This window comes from Lucilia sericata, unplaced genomic scaffold (genome assembly GCF_015586225.1).
Source record: "Lucilia sericata isolate MDLA Ls3-8-SP2 unplaced genomic scaffold, ASM1558622v1 Contig000489F_arrow, whole genome shotgun sequence".
NCBI classification, from domain to species: domain Eukaryota; kingdom Metazoa; phylum Arthropoda; class Insecta; order Diptera; family Calliphoridae; genus Lucilia; species Lucilia sericata.
In genome coordinates, this window is record NW_023994503.1 from 135,103 (window position 1) to 159,934 (window position 24,832).

General features: G+C 29.5%; 4 protein-coding genes across 12 annotated transcripts; 2 read left to right on the forward strand and 2 right to left on the reverse strand.

Moving 5' to 3' along the window:
- The first annotated feature begins 179 nt into the window (after positions 1-179).
- Positions 180-4,464, forward strand: LOC119605467 (protein Tube). The gene is made up of 2 exons (XM_037958595.1): positions 180-892; positions 2,184-4,464. The coding sequence occupies exons 1-2, from the start codon at positions 493-495 to the stop codon at positions 3,491-3,493; spliced, it is 1,710 nt and encodes a 569-aa protein (XP_037814523.1). The 5' UTR covers positions 180-492; the 3' UTR covers positions 3,494-4,464.
- Positions 4,465-5,145: 681 nt separating this feature from the next.
- LOC119605471 (probable E3 ubiquitin-protein ligase HERC3) lies at positions 5,146-9,265 on the reverse strand. 2 transcript variants are annotated; one of them, XM_037958600.1, is made up of 5 exons: positions 9,150-9,265; positions 8,606-8,939; positions 5,819-6,341; positions 5,683-5,758; positions 5,148-5,624 (listed from the first exon to the last, which is right to left on the reverse strand). In XM_037958600.1, exons 2-5 carry the CDS (start codon positions 8,787-8,789, stop codon positions 5,190-5,192), a joined length of 1,218 nt encoding a protein of 405 aa, XP_037814528.1. In that variant the 5' UTR covers positions 8,790-8,939; positions 9,150-9,265; the 3' UTR covers positions 5,148-5,189. The 2 variants fall into 2 exon arrangements, with proteins under 2 accessions (XP_037814529.1, XP_037814528.1); XM_037958601.1 differs by lacking the exon at positions 8,606-8,939 and having other exon boundaries at positions 5,146-5,624; positions 9,150-9,194.
- On the forward strand, positions 8,881-11,349 carry LOC119605472 (ADP-ribosylation factor-like protein 3). Its single transcript, XM_037958602.1, has 5 exons — positions 8,881-9,059; positions 10,372-10,500; positions 10,580-10,711; positions 10,873-11,109; positions 11,210-11,349. The coding sequence occupies exons 1-5, from the start codon at positions 9,057-9,059 to the stop codon at positions 11,246-11,248; spliced, it is 540 nt and encodes a 179-aa protein (XP_037814530.1). The 5' UTR covers positions 8,881-9,056; the 3' UTR covers positions 11,249-11,349.
- Positions 11,350-13,944: 2,595 nt separating this feature from the next.
- On the reverse strand, positions 13,945-21,217 carry LOC119605463. 8 transcript variants are annotated; one of them, XM_037958578.1, is made up of 5 exons: positions 19,863-21,217; positions 19,513-19,661; positions 15,391-15,670; positions 14,464-14,718; positions 13,945-14,135 (listed from the first exon to the last, which is right to left on the reverse strand). In XM_037958578.1, exons 1-5 carry the CDS (start codon positions 20,688-20,690, stop codon positions 14,055-14,057), a joined length of 1,593 nt encoding a protein of 530 aa, XP_037814506.1. In that variant the 5' UTR covers positions 20,691-21,217; the 3' UTR covers positions 13,945-14,054. The 8 variants fall into 8 exon arrangements, with proteins under 8 accessions (XP_037814506.1, XP_037814509.1, XP_037814510.1 ...); XM_037958581.1 differs by lacking the exons at positions 19,513-19,661; positions 19,863-21,217 and adding exons at positions 16,615-16,928; positions 17,239-17,418; XM_037958582.1 differs by lacking the exons at positions 19,513-19,661; positions 19,863-21,217 and adding exons at positions 16,615-16,928; positions 17,067-17,211.
- Between the last annotated feature and the right edge of the window lie 3,615 nt (positions 21,218-24,832).

Consider the following 24,832-nt stretch of genomic DNA (forward strand, 5'->3'; position numbering starts at 1 on the left):
TGAAACAAGAGTATTTTTCATTTAATTTTGAAATAAAATCTCTGCAAGAATATAATATGTATTTGGAATTTCTATATTTACGGTATTTATTAAAAAGACCACTCTGGCAACATATACAATTTTTGACATAAGTATACTCTTTTTTTGTTGTTTTTGTAGAATTGACTTCACCTTATTATTCCATCATGCAAAAGAAGAAGAAATACGAAAGTGCCATCGCGAAAAGTAGCCGCTCGCTTCTTGGGTGTAGTAATATTGTACAAAAAACTTGTTGATTTTTCTTTATTATAACAAAATAATTGGCAAATAACACAAACTCACACATACAATTAATAATAATGTTTTATTCTTATCAGTGCTAAATTTGTTTTTAAACAAACGACTACAGTGATTTTGTGTAAAAAATATCTAAACAAACGATAAGAATCGGTCGGCATTTCTTTTATGCAAAATTTGTGCAGATTGTAGGACAAGAAAAATATCGTGAAAATAATGTCCTCCTCCTATAACCGCAATACAGAATTGCGAAATGTCCACACTAAAGATTTATACAATTTGGCTGTTATACTCGACGATGACAATTATTGGCAGACTTTAATGGAAATAATACCAAAAGAATTGAACAATCAAACATTTGGTAATACTGCACAAGATTTGGAGAAAATTGCCTCAGGCTCAGCGTATGAACGTAAATATAATAATGATCATATACGCCTAATAGAGAATGCAATACGTCGACCTGGCGAATCACGTCTATATTCACAAATTCTCTTCGACGAGTGGGGTTCGTCGGGACGTAAACATGAACGACCCACATTGGGTGTACTCTTGCATTTGTTGGTACAATCAAAACTCTATCGAGCGGCGGATTTTGTTGCAGAGCTTTTGAATGGTAAGTTTGGATGTTATTCCCTTTTAGTACTTGGATCTGATTTACTTCCGGAATGGAGTTATCATTTTTACATTATAAATGACAATTTATAATAAATGAATCACCATAAACTTCTGGGTATTTCCTATTTATACCTATAAGAAAATTATAATAGTAGAATATTGAATTTAATTAGCTTTATAACAAACAAAAAATAATGTTTCTACTACTATCTTAATACAATGTCTTTCCTGATGTAGGGTATAGGTTAGGTTAAGAAGGGTTATACACCGCAAAAACGGTGTATATCCACTCGGAGACCATAAGGTCCATTGTGATTCCCTTCAAGAAGTGAAGATTCTAAACAGAGAAGCCAAAACATCACCACAACACAAGAATGAAAGAAAATAGAAAATAGATGTAGGGTATAGTAAGGTCGAGACTTGTTTTTTATTAAAATAATGTTTTTTTAAAAATTATTTTTGATAACTATTATCATTTACTGATTTAATTAAACAGTCTTAAAATATCACTAAGATTAGTTAATAAATAGATACCAATAACTAAATGAAAACCAAAAATGGAAAAATACCTTAAAATTTCTAAAAATATACATATACTATTTATGTAAATTGTGCATATATTGGAAAAAAATCATTGTAATGTGTTGCCAAAATATTCGATTGATTTTTGTTTACACAATTCAATAAAGATAACTTTAACAAAATTTATATTTGTAAATATGCATTCTTTTTTGTTTACACAATTCAAAAACTCAAACAAAATTATAATTTGTAAATATGTGTTCATACATATAAAACAAAATTATGCATCTATAATTAAAATGCATTAATATAAATTACGAAATTATGATGCCCTACACTACTCTACCTGTTTAATTATAAGTTTATAGTTTCAATATTAGGGAAAACTCAAAAAGTACCAGTTGTAGAACGAAAAAGAATAAAAAATATAGATTCTCATTTACTCAGGACTCTGCTTGTTTAATTTCATGGTTCAAGATTCAATATTATTGAAAATTAAGTAATAAAAAGGAAACAATGTAAAAGTAACTAAATTTTTCACCCCTTAAACGTCCATATATCCAAAAGTACTAAATCCGTATTTTTACTTTTTTGATAAGTTACGAATTATTGAATCAGTAACGTTAAAATTTAATATAGATTACAGGGATTCTGTAAGTGGTTCTCATATAAAACCTAAAACCTATTACAGACCAGCAAACACATTCATAATATTCATGCCAGCAAAATAGCTAATACAAATAACGATAAATAACTATTTTTTCTAGAACCCAAACCACAACGACCTTCAAATGGTCCTGCTGCAGAATTTGAATTTGAAATAGATGTTTTTAATGATATTCAAGAGACAGTAAATGATACACGCTTTTATCCCAATACAGAAGATTTAGAAGAAAATGTAAATATTGATATTAATAAAGACTATTATACGAAATATCATAAAATTGTTGATAAAAAAATACCAACTATAAATGATAATACTGAAGAGCCAATAATGACAGTGGCTCCAAAACCCCCACCAAGGTTATTAAAATCAGCGAGATTATTAAAACAGCAGCAGCTGCAGCAACAACAACAGCAGCAGCTATCAAATCAATTACTACAACAAACTGCCAATAAAAATGATATAAACAACAAGAGCCCAAATAATATACAAGAACAAGTACAACAACAAATCCAACAATTGAATACACATTCGAATAATGAAAGTGTGTCAGTTTTGTCTTCAGCCTCCACAAATAATATGCCCAAACTGTCGGCACTAATGAATTCAACAAATAGTATAATTACTACAACTACAACAACAATGACAACAACGAACTACTCATCGGAAGTGAGTGAAACCGTATTGCCAAAATTATCTGCACTGAATAATAGTTCCGAAAGAATATCTCAACATTATGGCGAGGAGGACGAAGATGATAGTTTAAATAGTACACCTTCACTAATTTATACCAAACCAAATATTGTACAAGACCATGACCATGAACATTCAGATATGAATAGCATACCAATAGTAGTATTAAGTAAACCTTTAAATATTGACACTAAAAAAGAACAAGCACACAGCGAGAATGATGTTGAAATAAACGATGATTTGCCAGCGATAAGCGCTTTAAATCTAAATGGCGAAAGGGATGAAGTTATAATACAACAAAATCAGCTTCAACAGAGTAATAATTTCGAAAATGTACCCTCAGTTGCTTTAAATTATACGGGTCATCGTAGGGCCAGTTTTGAGGAGTGTGCCGTCCATGATGAAGATTTAAATATACCTTGTTTGGTGGCCAATATGAACTTTAACGAAAATCCCTCCAGACATCAACTAGAGTCGATAGAAGAAGACTACAATGGCATTGAACATGAACATGACAACGAAGGCGTCGTAGGAGAACTGGACGAAGATGAAGATTCCATACCGAATTTAAGTTTCTTAGAGAATCGTAGCTCCAACAATGAGTCCAGTTTAACTAGTGTCACGAATACCAGTGGTGACAATAGTTTCGAGCAAAGTGTCAACGATTGTAGTTCAACTTCCACTGACAATGTTCCATTTTTAAGTGTATTTAATCAGTAATTTATTACAGCTATATACATACGTAAAATTTTACTACTATACATACATACGATTATTTTATTATATGTATTTATTTTTTTAAGTACAAAATTTTAAAACATTTTAAATGTTTTAAGTTAATTTATTATTTAAAATTCATCTTTAAGATTTACTGACCTTCAAACATAAAATTTTTAGTTATATTTCTTTTTGTAATTCATTCCATGACATTTACTATATTTAAAATTATTTGTCAAACTCAACTTTATCTATTTTCCGTATTTGTCAGATTTGTAGGTTATAGCTTGAAGCTTACGGTAAACAGTGTTATTTGTAAAAATTGTTATTTCAAAATTATTTTAGATACAATGATCATTATTCTCGAAACTATAGCTCAACGTTTAGTTTAACAAATAAAACTTTTAACAACAGAACTATAATTTGCATATCTGACAAACATTTTAATTACATAACTATATGAAATTGTTAAAAAAAAAAAATAAAAATCTACGTTTAATTACAATTTAAAATCCTTGTAAACATTTTTAAAAATTCTTAAAAAGTCCATTTTTTACTGAAGAAATGCTCAAAATCTAAACTATACTCTAGAAAATTTTTTGGACATACTTATTTGACACTACATATTTCATTTATGCTTTGTATATAAAGTGACTGGATGTAAAAAAACCTAATTTCTTCCATAAAAGTTTTACTTTGAAATAGGTTATTAACAAAAATGTATGCCAAAAGCGCAAAATATACCTTTTATACCCTTTACCTTGTCATTCCTTTGTACAATCCGCAATATAATTTTGCAATCATATAAAGTATAAATATATTCTGAATCCTTATAGTTAGCAAAGTCAATTTAGCGATGTCTGTTTTTCTGTCTGCCTTTTCAGAAGTTAGCTATTGAAAAATCAGCAAAATCGGTACATAAGTAGCAAAGATATGAGCAAGATTCCGGAAAACCCCATGATTTTTTTTTTTTTTTCAAAATAATATATTTATATACCAATTATTATGCACAGAATTAGAATTTTTTTAAAACTAAAAAAAACAAATAAATTTTATGTTGTTACTTGTTTGGTTTCAAATTTATACCACACATGGGGAATACGTTAAGAAAATTTTTCTTTCCATAACTAAATTTGAGTTGTCACTTTTTGAATATAAATACATATATTTTTCTTATCTATTTTTAGTATCATTTTGAGCAATACTTATTCGAAAAATTTCCATTTTTGTGTGCTTCATTTAATTTATAACAATATAATTTATTATTCCTTTTTTTTTTATTTAAATTGTAAACAACAACAATTACTCATTTATTTTCAAGAGATTTTTATTATTAGTTTTTATTAAGATTCAATTAAAGTTTTTCATTTAATAACAAAACATATCGAAAAATATAATTTAGAATTATAAATTTATGTATCTTGTATGTAGTGTTAGTTATATAAAATATGTATATTTATGTCAGTCTGCATGTCCATCTACAATTTATACAATTTGTATTTATCTCTTGTATAAATTAATAGCATATACATATACATAATAAAAACTAAAATTATTGTTGACTTTGAAATTCTTTATATTTAAAATCTACAAGAACAGAATTTTTTAAGTAAATAGAACATAGAACACATTAAAGGTAAATATTTATATAAAGAAAACTATTATTTATTTGTTTAATGTATTTATTTATTTAACATATTCATTTGTTTATTATTGTACACCAATTACCACATATAATTTGTTTATCGTTGACATCTTCTAATTTAAGTACAAATTTGAAATTATCACAATATTCTTCAGATATCTTTAAGCCCAATTGACCATAGGCATTCCAACCACTGACATATAGGGAACCACAACTCATTAGCAGTATTGTATGTCTTGCACCGGCTACAACTTTTAGCGCATAACAATTGGACTCCATATCTTCTTCATCATTTGTAGTTTTACAACTCTGGCATGTTAGTTCGATTATTTGAGGCAGAGGATATACTTTTGGTTCTTTAAGGCATTTCTCATTTGTTTTATAAAGACGCAAACCTAACTGACCATTTGAATTGAATCCCCAAGTGTATAGGTCACCAAAAGCCGAAATGGCTGCACTATGCCAACCTCCGGCAGCTATAGAAGTTATCTAAACGTAAGAAATACTTTTTATTAGTCACATATTTATGTAAGTATTATTGCTTTACTTTTATTCCAGCTAAAGCTTCCAACAAACTTGGAGTTTCCTCTACTCGTAACACTTCCAAACCCAATTGTCCTCTCCTATAAGGAAAATAATAAAGGTTTGGAATCTTAAATTAAAAAACTTTGAACCTAACATACAAACCATTGCCCCAAGTATAAATATCACCATTTGTTGTTAGTAGTAGAGCATGTTCAAAGCCGCATTTTAATTGTTTGGTACGTTGATGTTTAGGAAATTGATAAATTTGTGTTGTACCACTAAAAACAGCATTTGTGGTACTAACAGCTATGGTTATATTATCGCCACAAGCTATATGAGCCATTTCCAAAATTGTTTTAGTCGTTTTACATTCTCCAAATATACTACGTTTTTGTGGATTTATTACCTTTAAACTAGTTTGAAATGTTATTTCTTTAAGTTTTTCTTCATTTTCAGGTAGTAGTTTATAAACTTTTCCATTTTGCAGTAAAACTAAGCAATATTTATCACATATATCTATGGATTTGATAGGGACATCTGTCTTTATAGATTTTATAGTTTTGGGGTTATTTGATATGAAGCCTTGCAGGTGAAGAGAGCAGTCATTAGCAACAGCTAAACAATTCCAAGAAGAGGCTACTAATAGATTAGTATTGGTTTCTTCCAAAGGCATTTGAAATTCTGAAAAAAAGATTTCGAGAGCATTTCAGTGGTATGTTCTATATACACAATCCCTCAAATTTAAAATAAGAGTGAAATCTCTAAACACCCATTTTCGATCATTTTTTTCGGATAAATCTTAAACATACAAATTTTTCCGCATTTCGTTACTCAACGATCGGAATTGTAAGAAAAAAGAGAAGCAGTACATTTTCGTACCAATACTTCGATTTTAATAAAATACCGAATATACCCTGCCAGCAACTCAACTAACTTTAAATGCATTAAAAGCCGACTTTTTTACCAACTAGTTATGGTTGATTCTTCGATTATTCTTAATGGAGCCAACTGACTATTTTAACATGGCGATGTCCTACGCAGTAGTCAATTGTCCGACTCTGCATGACTTTTCAACTATCTTAAAGTAACAAATTAGCTTAAAGGTAACTCTTTATTAACTAACTTAAAGTTAGTTTCAGAAAAGTCAAGTAATAGTTTTCTTTTGTATTCCCTACTGTATTAATTAATAACATTTTATTTAATATATTTAAAATTTAACTACTAGTTATCTAAATTATATTTCGCTTTAATACAAGTTATGATACTAGTTCGTTAAAATTAATAGACATCAGTTTTCTGCAGGGGAACTAATAATAACACCGGTATCCATAAAATTATGAATGATTTGTTCATTATTTCCATGATTTCCATTGACCCAAATCTAAAATAAATTTTAAAATGTTATGTGTAATGTTAACTGTTGATGTATTATATTTACAGTATTAATCAGCAGAATTTAGGGACCGAGTTTTGAAATATTTAACCTTTTATACTTAATTTTTCCAATTTACTGACTCTAATTTCACAATGTATACAAGAAAATGACAAAAATGTAAAACAAAATTCCAAATAATAAAGAAACATGAGAAAACATGTCGAAACAAAATGCTCTCCAGATAATTTTGGGGTACTCCCGCATTATATGATAGTTAGCTTGTAGCTAGTCTTTAAAAGTCGGTTGTTTACGTTAATAAATACCAAATTTTGGAACATTTCTGCATTACATTGTTGTTCGTTTATAGTCAGTCTACTAAAGTTAACAAATAAAAATAATAGAGAAACAAGAGAAAACATGTTGAAATACAATTAATTCTCTCCAGATAATTTTGAAGCACTTCTTCATTACAGCTTGTAGTTAGTATTTAAAAGTCGGTTCTTTACGTTGCCAAATACAAAATTTCGGGACAGCTCTGCATTACATTGTAGTTAGCTTATAGTCAGTCTGTAAAAGTAAACTAGAAGTGAATTTTTCTCGTAGTCGACTACAAAATTGCTGGCAGGGTAGTGAATACATACATATACCCAGCAAAAACTCGGTAATGGGTTGTACTTCCATAACCACTTACTTTTCAATGACTATTACTTACCGTCTGCATTACATAGAAGTACTCTAGTAATGACTTTCTTATAATCTGATATAGAAGTACTTTATTTTCGGCTTTGTCATTTTGTTTGCACATTTTATTTAATTGCGTTTTAAGAATTGTGTTTTAAAAAAATAAAAAAAAAATTAGTTTTGTTTGTGAAAACCATTATTTGACGCGCAATAAAATAGCTAAGCAGTGGTGCAGTGTGTAGAACATTTGACTAACAAACCGAAGCCCCTGGTTCGTATTCTAGCTGGCTCTTTTTATTATTAAAAAACAAAACAACTTACTCAACAACTGTTTTGTAAGGGAAATTGCAAGTACTTCTTTAAGTCCCTATTTGTAAGCGTGCGTAGAAGTACTTGCCTCCAATGACATCACCGTGTTAAAATAATGACTTAAAATGCTAATGAAGAAGTAGTGAAAAGAGGTTTTATTAGCTATTTAACTCATTACTTTTCAATGTAAGTTTTTCCTGGGTACATATATATTTTAAAAGGTCGCAAAAATATATTGTGAGCATTTTTCACGGAATGAAAAACTTATAGAAATACAGCATAAAATCCCGGAATTTTTGAAAAGCCCGTCTGATTCACATCTCTATATTTAACAGTGTTCGGCTCTGCTTTAAGCACATCGGTTGTAAATAAATTTCTTGCTTATGGAAAAAAATCGATAAATATTCTTAATAAAAAATTAAAAAATTATCGAAAACTCAACTGTTCTGCATTAACGATTATCCAATTTTTCGATACTTATGATTTATATTAAATACACACCCATCTGTATGTAATCTCAAAATCTTACTAGATATTTTCTGTAACAACTAAAATTGCGATGGTGTACAAACCTACATACCTTCAAAATTTAGCAATTTCCGTTTAGTTTTTTCAAATTTGAATTGTCCAAAACCATTGAAACCACAAACAAGCCATTGTTTGTTATACTCTCTTGTTGAACCTTTAACGGTTGCTAAGTGATCTTTATTATTACTTGCATTGTAATTGTAACATGGTCCTATTCCACCACCACCCTCTTCCATAGTATATTAACCCACTAACAACAATGTTAGCTTAAGCAGAACAATACCTATTAACGTTTAAATACTAAGGCATCAACAACTCTCAGTGCGTATTAAACTTTACAAGTGTACTGTTGTTATTTGTTAGAATTTTTGTTTAAATTGTTTTATCTAGAACATAAAAAAAAGAAAACAAAAGATTTACATACTATATCATTTAAATTAATACAAAGTTGTGTGTAATCCTCAAAAAAGGTGATAAAAATTAAAGCATAAACATTTGCAATTATGGTAAGTAATATTTATTTATTTATAATATAATTATTATTATTTAATATGTTAAATTTTCACAATTTCTTTGTTTATTTTATAAATAATTACCATGGCAACCGGGAATTCAGTAATTAGTAGTTTTTTTGAATGAAGTGTTTAATGCATTACAGTGGAATCCGATTATAACGAACAAGAAGTTCTGCGCCTTGATTTTGTTATTTTTTAATATAGATTCGAATTAGTTAGAACATGCGTATTTTAAGGAAAAGCTGCTGTAGACTAAAACCCAATAAGGCTTAAAGATGTGCTTCCATCGGTACAACTAGTGCTAGGGACAACACAATGCAAGCGGCATTGGATATTATTCCCTATTGCGAAATAAGTTGGTGGCACTAGGAATTAATGTAGACCATGTAGACTAGAATACTGTACGATGTATATTAGTTCTAGCAGGGATTAACGAAAGTACTGAGGATATTTCTGATCATTTGGTTATGAGCTTGGACTTTGGAGTTAGACCTTTAATAATGCTTCCTTGTAGAGACAAGTGGAGCAGGTCTATTGTTTGAAGGGTGTGTATTCTTTAGTGGTGCCGGAGTTTATCTGATTGATAGCGACATAAAATTGTCATAGACTTTCGGACAAATGAAGTGAAATCCTGAACCGATATTGTTTAGGTGAAATCCTGAACCGATATTGTCGATTTTTTATTCCTAACAAACTTATCAATATGTATAGAATATTTAATCTTCACAGGTCCATATTGAGAAGTGTTGTTGAATAAAACAAATATGTGGATTATTAAAAAAAGAATTATGATTACTTTATGGCAAAATCGTTTTAATAGATTTATTTCCTACATTGTTCGTTATAATCGAATTGTACTGTTGTTTGAAAAATGACAACACATAGTTGCAAATTTTCGTATTAAATTACACTCACAATTTTTTGAAGGTAATTGACACAACTACCACACAAAAATATCATAACTTTTTTGAATATTTTTCCAAAACTAGAATTTATCAATCAAAAGTACACAGTATTAAAAATAGAAATTTAGCAAAACTTAAGTTCCAATGAAGATCCTCTTGACATTGATCCAAAAATAGGTCATTATAAGTTTTTAATGTGTTTATCGTTTTAAATTGTGATAAAAATTAATACATATGTACCATAATATACAACTCTGTTTTAGTTAATTTGCTTCGCAATACAGCAAAGACATAAACCAAATGAGTAAAGCCGATGCTACATAAATAATGTCAATTATTAACTTTTTCAAATTAAGTTTTAACCGTTACTTTCTACATATAATTGTACTCTTCAACAGGGGTTATTATCTTTATTACGTAAATTAAGGCCAAATCCAGAAAAGGAAGCCAGAATTTTATTACTTGGCTTAGATAATGCCGGAAAAACTACAATCTTAAAACAATTGGCCAATGAAGAAATAACAACGGTAAAATAAAACATTACACATAGTATATACACATTATTTGATTGTCAGCAATTAACCAGAAACAATAATTTATTTGCAGGTAACACCGACAGCAGGTTTTAACATTAAGTCGGTTGCAGCTGATGGCTTTAAATTAAATGTTTGGGATATTGGTGGCCAATGGAAAATTCGACCATACTGGAAAAACTACTTTGCAAATACGGATGTTTTGGTAAAAATAATGAAAACAAAACAAAATAGAAATTATAGTATTAATTTCATGTTGTTACTTTGGTTGCCATTGTTGCATGACAAATAACAATGCTACATTTGTTTATGTTTTAGAGATTTTCATTAGATTAAATGTGTGGTTTGCATGTATGTATCTTGCAGATTTACGTAATTGATTGTACGGATCGTGAACGTTTAGCTGAAACTGGCAATGAACTTTTTGAAATGTTGATGGATAATCGTCTTAAACAAGTTCCTCTTTTAATATTTGCCAATAAACAGGATTTACCAAATGCAATGTCATCATCTGAAGTCGCCGAAGCAATTGGCCTGGTGCGTCTTGAAGAGCGTACTTGGCAAATAAAGGCCTGCTCTGCTGTTGAGGGTACCGGTATTAAAGTAAGAATAAAACAACATAAATTCCATTATTAATTAATTGTCTATTCAGTTATAACATTAATGACATTTTTTTAATACATATTTCTTTTTACAATTGCAGGAGGGTATGGATTGGGTATGCAAGAATATGAAAAAATGATTCCAGTATTTTGAATAGATTTAATTCTTGTGATTATTTTGCGGTTGTTTTTAATGTGCACAATTTATTATTTATTGGAAATAAAAATATTGATTCCTAGTTAAAAAAGGATTTTTTTAAAATTAATTTTAATCGGTGAAATCAGTTTTAGTTACAGCATTTAAATATTTTGGCCATTACACAAACACTTCGATAATTTGATATCTGTAACCCTTTCGATTTCTTATTGCTAAATGCGGGATATATGACGTATAAATTGGCCTATGGCGTATGAAATAGGCCTCTAAAATTAGACATGTTGAGAACCGTTATTGAAGTTTCATAAAACCAAGCTTGACGTCCTGGTAGAACGATCATAACATGGAAAATGCCCTTCATCAGCGCCAAAATTACTGTTCATTTTTTGAGGCCAAGAACGAATCAAGCCAATTTCGGATACTTTGTTCTGAATTAAAGCATTTCCCAGAGGGTGCGTTCTGCACCGATCGAAATAAATAATAGACTTACAGGACAAGGTCTGAACTATATAGACTATTTCTAAATAGTTACAAATATTGCAAAGGCCAACAAAATTTGAAAAATGTCAAAACCCAGTGGTCATAGTATACACTTTTAAGCTCCACTAAATACGAATTTGGCCTCAGAATTTCTTCATAATATCAGGTTTTCAAGATATCGAGTGTTAAACTCAGAATTTCTTCATAATATCAGGTTTTCAAGATATCGAGTGTTAAACTATACCTTAACTAGATCGGAACTATAACTGAATTAGAACTGAACTGGAACTGAACTATATCGGAAATATCACAGAGTGAGCAAATAACAGATTGAAGGGACATGGTATGATATATTAAGATTCTTTCTAAATAATTTTTAACAGATATTGCATCATGTGGCCCATAGTAACTTTGATTACACAGGCCAACAACATTTGACCATTGACCACAACATTTGACCATAGTACACACTACTAAGGGATTGAGCTCCACTGAATCAGAATCTGGCCTCAGAATTTCTTCATAATACCAGGTTTTCGAGATATCGTGTTGTAAACTGGAGCTGAGCTAGATCGGGTTTATAACTGAACTAGAATGGAACAAGAACTGAACTAAAACTGAACTAGAACTGAACATCCGATTCTGTTGACTTAAAATAAATGTTTAACTTCTCTTATATCTTCTCCCTTCTTCGAAATACAGTGGTGGAAAAAATAATAGAAACGACTTTATTTTGGGGTGAAAACTAAATTTTCTCAAAAGGTACCCGTTAGAATTTGATGATTTGTATCTTAAATAAAAGGTATTTAGGTCTACATTCCTATGATAAATGGAGTTTGTAAGTTTTTTTTGCTCCATCGTTTTTTATTGGAAAAAATAATAGAAACGATTCACAGTATTACAATGGGGACATAAGCTGAGATTTCTTAAACTTCGTTTAGTACTTATTTTTAAAAATTTTGATTATAAATGAAATTCTTAATATAAAAGTATACTTTTTACTTTAATTTTTATGTTAACATTTGATTTTTCGAAGCTTGATTGACCATATGGAACCTGAAAGCTGAATCAGAGACCCGACTTTAAATTTTTCTTAAATAAGAATTTCAGATAGTGAAAAAAATGTCTTCTAATGGTTAAATTATCTAAAAAAATAGTTTTTGAGAAGATTTCGTGAAGAAAAAGTTTTGAACCCACTTATAGATAAGGACAATCCACCGATTTTTGGGCCAAATTTCGAGCAATATTTCGCTATTTTGCAATTCAACCTGTTCTTGGTCAAAGTATATTGATGGACTTGTGAAATAATGCTAAATTAAGTTAAATTTAACACAAAAAGTTCACAAAACCTAAACAATTTTAAAATTCGTTTCTATTATTTTTTCCACCACTGTATCTTAATATAAAATTTTAATCCTTCAGAAATGTATGCTTTGTTTTCTGTGTTTTTTTCTTCAAGCAGCATGAAAGTGTATAGATTTTCGATCTCTATTAGATTTATAAACGATTTTGCCATGTCCCTCCCTCTGTCTTTTAAAAAAGTGTAGGATCTACACGGGAGAATTTCACATAAATAATCCAAATCTCCACCAAACTTCATGAGAAGTTTGGACTATAATAGAACCAAGTCCCCAAAAATTGCCTTTTTCCGAAAATCACCCTGTTGTCTGGGGCTTACATGATAATACAATTTAGCATAACACTAATAAATCAGTAAATCGTGGAATCAGTAAATCGCATAAAAAAGAAATTTGTTAAAAAAGTTAAAAACTTTAGGAAATATTTGATTTTATATTTAACAGATACCAAATGTGCTAACCTCATGGCCGCCACTGTATATATATAATGCTACATGTTGGGTATATAATATTAGGCAAAGACGAATATAACACTCCTCCTAGAATATAAATGAAAACAAATATAAAATTTTACTTAAATATATATTTATTTTATTAAAATCTTTTTAAGTTATATAATAGAACTAAATACATTTTTATATACATCTCATTAAACAGAATAAAAGTTCACAATTAAAAAAAGAAAACGTAAAATTAAAATAAAATTTTTTAAAACTTAAAAATACATTTATCTCTCTGTAGAACGTAAAAAATATATAAACTAAATTGTTTAACACCTACAAGTCTGTGATAATTTCATTATAATTAAACCACAAAAAGAAATCTTATATAAATAAAGAAATTGCTACTAAGATCATTTATTAATGTTAAAAATTAAAATATAAACTGGGAATATAGTACCATGAAAAATTACATTAAAAAAAAATGCTCGAATCACACATTTTCAGGCAATTACAATTCATTGTGTATATATTCAGTGGTCACTTTAGCTTCGCCTTCATGGAATCCAGTGCAATCAACAGGATATTTAACCTAGAAAAAATTAAAAAAATAAATAAAATAAATTACAAGTTAAATAAAATGTATAGAAACGAATACGAGTAAAACATGTATGTAGAATGTATCGTTTGAATTCATTTGAAATGTTTAAATGTGCATACGAATTGGATCAGAACACAAATCTAAATCTAGCAACTAAATAATAAAAAAAATTCTAGACAACAACCACAATAACTTGTATTGGAATAGAAAACTTGTTAATTTGCTCTAATTTAACGAATACACAATCGTGTGAGTGTTTTTTTTTCCACAAACCAATCGATTTTGATATTTAATGTACAGTTAGTCATTTATTACTCACCTCACAATTTGATGCTGTTGTGATGACACTAAACAATGTCCAGAATGGTGTTCCAGTTTCAGTGCTAATGAAGAAAGCAGCACCCATACTGCCAACTTTAACAATTTTTGGACTGACACCTGAAATTAGACCACGAGATTCTTCGGCTGAATACTGTTCGGCATCATTAAGTTGACACAATACATAACGATCACAGTGTGGCTGTTTCATTACATATCTGTAGGCACGATGAACTTTTAAAACTGGTTCAATAACCTGAATTAAATAAGATTTTTAACAAAAATTAAAATACATAAATATCTGGGATACTTAGGGCCAGTCTTTAGGTGACAGATTAGTGATTAAATTAAAATTAATCCTCGAAAGATGTTTTTGAGTACTCAATTAGTTAATTTTGTTTGCAAGTTTAAGCGCCCAATGGAGGTGTTTTAATCTTAAGCACGAAATGCAAAAGTGTAAACAGCTGATGCAAAAAAATTAATAAAATTTTTATAAATATAAACATTAAAATGTTCTATTTATTGATTAGTATAAATTATGGTCACTTCAAAATACATTTTTTTTTGTTTTTAATTTAAGTTTTCATTAATTTTCATATTAAATTTACAATTGTCTTCTTCTTTTTTATAAAATATGCATTGTTTTGATAACAAACAGTGACATTTTCTGTTGTTTTGTATGGCAACACTGCGAAGTTTAATCTTGTACTCAAAAACATCAAAGGGGATTAACATAAGATTAAATTTATTTTTAGATTAACTAATCTGATTATTAATTGGCATTTGATTACCATCTCAAAAACCCGCTCTTAATGATCATAGCGTAACTTGGAATATAATGCTTTATAACTTAATAAAGTTTAGCTCTCTATAACATTCTAATATAAAATTTTTATTCCACTTCAACTGAGTTATTATAACTACTTACCTCTAAATTTAATGTGTCTGTTAGTTTATCACTAATATCAGTGGCATTAAATTGCAAGACACCACGTGCTTGACCCAATTTCATTAGATCCCTTGCATAGCCTACGGCTGGTTTTACATATTGGCGAGAATCTATTTTAACATTGAGATGATGTTTAGCAACGTGATCCAATAGATTAGAAATGGTTTCACTGGGACGGCTGGGATCGAAGAAGGTAGTCTTAGGATAGCCTTGAGACTTAAGGAAACCATTAAACATTAATTGTGCTGTTTGGAAGTATCTGAAAAGAGTAAAAAATCGTTGTAGTTTAAGGATTATTAAAATATGTATGTGACACAGATGTGAGCTTGTTTTGCTGAATATTTTTTGTCATCAAAAACTTATTTTCATTTAAATCTAAGATGAGAGTTGTGATATCCTGAATACCTGCTTCCTAGAATTTTTAATTTGAAACCGTAAAAAGGCTGTATGTACGAGTATACATGTATGTATGTAACTTTGTCAATCCGTTTGTAATTTCCACAATATAACTTTCCGATTCTATAAAGTAAAGCATATGTATTCTGAATACTTATAGATAGCGAAGTAGATTTGGCGATGTCCTGTGTCTGTATGTGAGTTGAAATCAGATTTCTAAAGACCGCAGACATCTTCGGAATCTAAATCTTTTATAATTCTATGAGACATGATTATTATTATGTCTGGGATAAACTAAGACTTTTTTTGGGGATTTTACTCATATCTGAACAATTTATGCATAGAATTTGGGTTTTTTGTAAAAGTTAAATGAAAAAAATTTAACAAGATCGGCTATGCCGATCCGCTACACTGATATAATGAAGCCATTAATGAGCGTTAAGGTAATTTTCTAAAGGGGACCTTATATGGGTGTCAATTATCGAAGAATGTTTCGATGTCCACCATACATTATAATATAATTTTCGGTTACTTAAAACTAACTTGTGAAAAATTGTATTACGATTGCCGTTTTACTAACTTATTTATGTCTGTATTCCATTGACTAGTGAATGGACTAAACAACTGATTAGTCTATGGACTAGTCTATTGATTAGTTAAGTACCTTATCTATCGATCAGTTTATGCAATACTTAGAAAAGGTTAACAACATAAACTGCGAAAGTCGTTTAAAGCAGACCAACGGAAACTGTGCTAATAGTTTAGAAGTTAATTTAAAGTGGCACAGTTGACCAGCGATATACTTACATATGTATGATATTTCGAAATATTCTATGTGCTCTATTTCCGATTACTAAATTTTATCACACATCTACATTCCAACTGTATTTGTAATTGCATTACAGAAATTTCCAATTATATTTCAAAAATTTCTAATTGTCGCTCAGAAATTTCCGTTTGTATTTCAGAATTTTCAGCTTGTCCATTGGAATAGGTCGCTATTTTAAAGATCTTTGAGAGGGCTAACAAAAACACGATTCTGCTTTCCTTTCGGAATGAGTCGGTCTGATTGTTATATTGATAAATTGAGTTTGATGTAAGTATGTAAATTTTGCCTATACCTAATTTAAATCAAAACTATTAATAAATAATCTCAAATCTAAACTCAAATTTCATGGAAATAATGAACTAAAAGTGAAATTTTTTAAAAGTGAAATTATAAAATCTAATATCAAAGAACGTCACAAAAATCCACTCACAAAATAGCAATTAATTAAATTCTAATCACAACACAAAAATAGCATCAAAAAACGTTTGTGCTTTACTAAAACAAAAAAACTAAAGAGACGGGAATCACAAAATGTTTAAGAAAATTTAACAAAAATTATTAAGCTTAAAAAAGTAAAAAAAACATGTTAATTTATGATTGACCTAAAATTTCACTTTATATTTATTTATGGTGTTAATAACTTATACGGGACTTTCAAATTGAATATTTAAAAAAATATATATGTATATGTCTGTCTGTATTCTCCTAAACTAAGAATGTTAATTTAAATTTATTATGGTGTTTTTTTTGTTGTTATTGCTGCTGATAAACTGTAGTCTACTGATACATTCTGAGTCAAGTTAATAATAATAAAAAAAATCATTTTAACACTTTACCTACATTCTCAAACCAATAACAACAAAATGTATAAAGAAAGATGAAGAGAAAGAAATTGTTAACACGCACGAATTGCACGAATAATAAAAAAACAAAACAAATATGTAAGAATAGTCGGTCAAGAGCGATTGGTTGGTACTTTAAGACAATATGAACGAAATTCCGAAATTCAAACTTATTTTGTTTCGCAAAAGGATATTTATATTTCCCTGATCCACTATTATCACTTGCAGAATATTCAAAATGCTTTGACTCTGTCATTCACGGCAAATGATCTTGACTCTCTGGGTCCTTCGGAGGGCATAACAATAAGAATACTGCCTTTGTTAGGAAGGAATAATTATAAGGGTATAAATGGACTCCGAATCTCTAAATCTCATCCAACATAACCTACATAATTATTACAATCGACTCAAAAATTCCATTCGTAGGACCAATATTTCTATATGTTACAAACCTCAGGCGTTATAATATCATCAATATAGTGGTATAGGGTACAATTCTATATGTAAACAATAAAGACAACAGCAACAAAATAGAATAACTGTAACATTTAGTATTCCAATACGTATTAAACTACGACCGACTAACCGTAAGCAGTTTATAAGTCAACCGGCTAAAATTTAAGCAGTTCCAACACCCGGTTACAAACAACTTGTCAATAATTACTTGATGTCCAAACATACTACGAACGAACAGACAACCAGTAAAACAAAAAAATTTCAGTTGAAGTAAAAAGTGTGTCACGAAAGTTCCTTCTACGACACTATACCGTTCGTTCGTTCGTTCTTCTCTCTATCTTTTTTGTTTATTTTCTTTGTTAGACTGATACCGGTTTTAAAGTACATACCCAGCCATGCAACTCCGACAAAAGAAAGTTTTTTTTTTCTTTCGGACTGTCTCGTTCACTCTACCTCTCTTTTTCAGAGTCTTGATTAGAGCTTTAGTTAGATAAAATGTTATTAGAAATTTAATGATTTTAATTCAAGACTAATTACAATAAAACACTGTTTAAAATTAAATTTCTATTTTTAAATGTGGGTTGATTATACAATTTTGTGGCATGATAATAAATTGAATAAAAATTTAAAATATTTAGAGATTAATGATCTTGAATACACATTAATTTCAGAAACCACACCCGTTTGGAATTTGGAAAAATTTAAATATAATTAAATTTATAATCGAGTTGAATTTCAGAAAAATTATGATTAAAAAGAATCAGTTCTCTCAGGAGTGATTTTAATTTAATGAAATTATAATGGAACTACGAATAACAATTAATAAACTTTATCAGGAAGGTCTTGATCACAAAGAGAATATGCGTATCTAAGTATGTACTTGAAATACCTAAAAGTTGAATGTTTAAGTTTTTCATCAAGTTCTAATATATTGAGACTAATCCCAAAAGATCCCAAAAGTTGGTATTATACACATGCAAAACCAGAACGTAATCTTAGCAATCATCGAAGTAGCATGAAAGTGTCAGGATAGTAAAGGATTGTAGAAATTTCGCAGTTAGATGTGATATGTTTTGGTGGGACATTGCAATATAAAGCATAACGAAATTATGGATGAATTAGCAAAGCATGACTCTACGACTTGAGATCGATATTAAACGGTGGTAAAACCGCCGTTAAGGTTATTTTCGAAAGGTTATGAGATATAAATGTCTTAATATAATACTTTTCAGAACATTTGAGGTTCTTAGATATGTAGTGGATATAACAAAATATTAGAAAATAGAGCTAATTATATACCATTGTTCTAAAATGGTTCCAGGATGAAGTATGTATAAAAAACTATCCAATTTGTTTATTTAGATAAGAATTCGGAAAGAGATCTCGATTTCAAAAGACCCTCTAATAATATTGAGATCATAAAATTCTAAGGCTGATGTCAGAGTGCGCGCTACAAGCGATGCGAAGCTTTGCGCGATAAACTTTTGCTTGGAAAGGAAATTGATATCCATCTTCTTCTAATTCAGTTAAAATCAAGAATAGTAAGTTCCACAAATTTAAAAATAGATTTTCACTTACTTCAAATAAACATCTGGGTTGGCCAAATAACTAGCCCAATCGGCCAAATAAAGAGTAGCAGATTTAATCCAACGTCTACGGAATGATTGATTATTTAAGGATTCAAATAATTTGTCATAATCCAATTTGCCATCACGACCCTTGAAACCCTGTTAGATAGAATATATTTTTAAGTTAAATATATTAAAATATTGTAAGTGTACTACGAATATAAATCAAAATTGTATTAGAATTTAAAGAAAAATTTCGATCGATATCGAATGCCTAAAGTCTATAAATTTATTTTATGGGAACGAGTTCTTGATATATGTAGAACTTTTGTATTATTTTAACAAACAAATTATACATACCTTCATAATCTTATTAACACCCGACTTTTCGTAAAGAGCATCCGCCAACTCCGAATTCGAGAAATGATCCCACAAAACATGCAAGTGTTCCAAGAAAGGAGGCAAGACCCAAGCATGATCTCTGTGTTTCTCTTGAGTATGTTGTCCTTCAGGTCCAGCAAATGAACTGACAGCTTGCATAACCAAAGGCAAAAGACTCATTAGACCATTATCTTCCTGAGGTTGTGGGGTGGCTGAATTTGTGTTGACTGAACGTTTTTGCTGATGATGATGAGAGGGTGCTTCATTATTTTGTCCCATAAAAGCAGATGCGATTTGTAGTATAGAACCCAAATCAATGCCAGAATCAGATTCACGCTTTTGATGGTGATGTTGACCATCAGCGGTATCGTCCTCACTGTCATCGCCTTGAGTGAACATTTCAATAACATTGCCAATAATGGAAGGATCAAAACCACCACCACCGCCTCCATTGCGAGCTCCATTATTGTTGCCAGCACTAGCCAAGAGACTACCAATACCGGAAAGGATTTGCATGGCACCCGAACCGCCAGCACTTTTACCTTGACCACCACTATTGGCCTGCATAAAGGAACCAACCATAGATGCTATACCAGCTAGACCAGCAGCTCCCCCACCACCACCTCCACGGCCACCATTATTATTTTGATTATTTAAAGCTTCTTGTATAAACATAGAAGCCATGTCCAATAAAGGATTCGCATCTTCATCACCTCCCGCCGAGCGTGAGGGGCGTTGTGTAGTGTGACCGAAGGATATGTTGACGCATAATAAGGCCAACAGAAATACTGCTTTTTTTACTAACATTATTATTTATTTTCTTTTAAGATAATTTAACCAATTTATATTATGACTCTTAAGGAACTTTCACAATCACTTATTTTTTTTTGTACGTTTAAAAAAATTAAAATTTTACGGTTTATGATTTTTTTTATTTCCACTATTTGCGGAACCTCAAATTTGTTTGTCTCACTGTAGCTGTATCCGTTAATATTAAAGTTACTTTACTTGTTACTAATTTAAAATTTGCTCTAGATTTTTCTTATTTGTTTTTTCTTTTGCTGTTGAAATAACTCAAATATTAAAGACGCACTGCACCGTTCAGTACGTCTAGCTTAAGTGAAAACTTTCTTTCGTCTGTTTGGCTTAAAATTATTGTAACTCTTCTTAAGCTTAGATCCAACTACACAATTTTTACATTTATTTCTTTTTCCTATTCTATTGCTGATCTCAAACCAAGTTGTTTCAATTTAAATATTTTACCTGTAAAATGTTCGAACGTAAGTTGTTTTCGTTACTACCACAATCCAACATGTTGCAAGAATCTTCTTTGGCTTAAATAAAATCAAGGTAAAAAAACAGCTGTTGCGCGCAATCTTCTTCAAGTCTGTTCTCTTGAAGTCTCTCGCTCCATAGTAGAAAAAAATATTTTCTTTATACCATGTCTCGCTCTCTACCTCTCATTAAATGTACACGTCAATAAAGTTTTAGTTGGCTTTTGTTTTTGATATCGTCGTAATTTACCTACTTTCTTTTTTCAGAATTCTTCATTAAAAAAAAGAGTATAAAATATAAACAAATCACTTTTAGTAAATAAATTGTTTTTTGTTTCGGTTATCAAGCCAAACATTCATTACACAGGGAAATAATCAATCATTTTCCATAACAATAACGAACACTACTAACAAAACGAACGTAACGAAACTAACGAACAACTAACCGAAACGAACTAACGAACGAACGAAACGAACGAACGAATAACTAACAAAACGAAGAACGCCGAAACTAGAACGAACTAACGAACGAAACTAACGAACGAAACGAACACGAACTACGAACGAACAACGAACTAACTAACTAACGAACTAACACTAACGAACGAACGACGAACTAAACGAACTAACGAACGAACGAAACAACGAACAACAACGAACTAACTAACAACGACGAAACGAACGAACGAACTAACTAACTAACTAACTAACTACTAACTAACTAACTAACTAACTAACTAACTAACTAACTAACTAACTAACTAACTAACTAACTAACTAACTAACTAACTAACTACTAACTAACTAACTAACTACTAACTAACTAACTAACTAACTAACTAACTACTAACTAACTACTAACTAACTAACTAACTACTAACTAACTAACTAACTAACTAACTAACTAACTAACTAACTAACTAACTAACTACTAACTAACTAACTAACTACTAACTAACTAACTAACTAACTAACTAACTAACTAACTAACTAACTACTAACTAACTAACTAACTACTAACTAACTAACTAACTAACTAACTACTACTAACTAACTAACTAACTACTAACTAACTAACTACTAACTAACTAACTAACTAACTAACTACTAACTAACTACTCCTAACTAACTAACTAACTAACTAACTAACTAACTACTACTAACTAACTAACTAACTACTAACTAACTAACTAACTAACTAACTAACTAACTAACTACTAACTAACTAACTAACTAACTAACTAACTAACTAACTAACTAACTAACTAACTAACTAACTAACTAACTAACTAACTAACTAACTAACTAACTAACTAACTAACTAACTAACTAACTAACTAACTAACTAACTAACTAACTAACTAACTAACTAACTAACTAACTAACTAACTAACTAACTACTAACTACTAACTAACTAACTAACTAACTAACTAACTAACTAACTAACTAACTACTAACTAACTAACTAACTAACTAACTAACTAACTAACTAACTAACTAACTAACTAACTAACTAACTAACTAACTAACTAACTAACTAACTAACTAACTAACTAACTAACTAACTACTAACTAACTAACTAACTAACTAACTAACTAACTAACTAACTAACTAACTAACTAACTAACTAACTAACTAACTAACTAACTAACTAACTAACTAACTAACTAACTAACTAACTAACTAACTAACTAACTAACTAACTAAACTAACTAACTACTAACTAACTAACTAACTAACTAACTAACTAACTAACTAACTAACTAACTAACTAACTAACTAACTAACTAACTAACTAACTAACTAACTAACTAACTAACTAACTAACTAACTAACTAACTAACTAACTAACTAACTAACTAACTAACTAACTAACTACTAACTAACTAACTAACTAACTAACTAACTAACTAACTAACTAACTAACTAACTAACTAACTAACTAACTAACTAACTGACTGACTAACTGACTAACTGACTAACTGACTAACTAACTAACTAACTAACTAACTAACTAACTAACTAACTAACTACTAACTAACTAACTAACTAACTAACTAACTAACTAACTAACTAACTAACTAACTAACTAACTAACTAACTAACTAACTAACTAACTAACTAACATTTTTCTTGTATTGAATATATTCAATAATTTCTCTGAGTGTATTCCGCTACTCAATAGAAATTCAAAAGTGTATTTCGATATTTCGAGTTTTCTCATTGATTTTCCGTTTTATTACATAGTTGTAGCATTTCAAACATGTAAACCTTTCATCATTCTCATTTGATTTCTTTGAGAAACTTATGTAAACCTTCCAATGGTATTTAATCATAAGTTAAGAATTTATGCAAATTTTGACACCAAATTTTACTTTTGTTCAATATGTAGGTATATATGTATATTGAATAAATACTAAATATATTTATGTCGTAGAGTTTTAAAATTTATGAGATTTCATGCAATTTATAATCGAGCAGTTTTTATTCTCTGTCTAATGCCAGTCTATAAAATTTAAATATTTTTTTTGGGAAAGTTAGAGATGATTGTTATGGGTTTTAATTTATGTTTTTGATTTAGTATAGTATTTATAAAATTGTAAATCAAAATTTTTACAAAAATAGGGCTTTAAGAGATTAACCCAGATTAACTAGTTCTTAAACAGATGCATACGGAATAATGGTTATGATTTTAAAATATAATCAAGGTAATTTGAAGCCGTTCTTTGGCCTTAGTTATATGTTGGTGCTACACCAACAATGGAATCTATACTAGCTCCGAAAATGAAAAATCAACGCTTCTCAAAAATGATCCTAAACTTAACAATCTCGAATAAAAATCACTGGAAAAAGGAGCTATTTATTTTTTAAAGCTTCTCTAGAACTAGTTCCTAGGTGCGAGAACTGTTACATAGAATGAGTGTTGATTCTCTAAAGATTTCACATAATTTATTCCAAAGGCAATTATTTTTTTGATAAAATTGATAAATTGCTCTCAGTGCAAAAAGTAGAACGTGTACAGGCCATTTGTAACTTACATATAAAATCATAAATAAATGATTTATCAAGGGGTTACAAGATTCATATTGATTTAAAAACTAAATCCATAGAATATTTTGCGACTTTAAAAAAACCAATACCACTTTTTTAACGAATTATTAAGAGCGGGTTTTTTAGATGGTAATCAAAAGCCAATTAATAATCAGATTAGTTAATCTAAAAATAAATTTAATCTTATGTTAATCCCCTTTGATGTTTTTGAGTACAAGATTAAACTTCGCAGTGTTGCCATACAAAACAACAGAAAATGTCACTGTTTGTTATCAAAACAATGCATATTTTATAAAAAAGAAGAAGACAATTGTAAATTTAATATGAAAATTAATGAAAACTTAAATTAAAAACAAAAAAATGTATTTTGAAGTGACCATAATTTATACTAATCAATAAATAGAACATTTTAATGTTTATATTTATAAAAATTTTATTAATTTTTTTGCATCAGCTGTTTACACTTTTGCATTTCGTGCTTAAGATTAAACCACCTCCATTGGGCGCTTAAACTTGCAAACAAAATTAACTAATTGAGTACTCAAAAACATCTTTCGAGGATTAATTTTAATTTAATCGCTAATCTTTCACTTAAAGATTGGCCCTAAGAGGTATAGAAAAT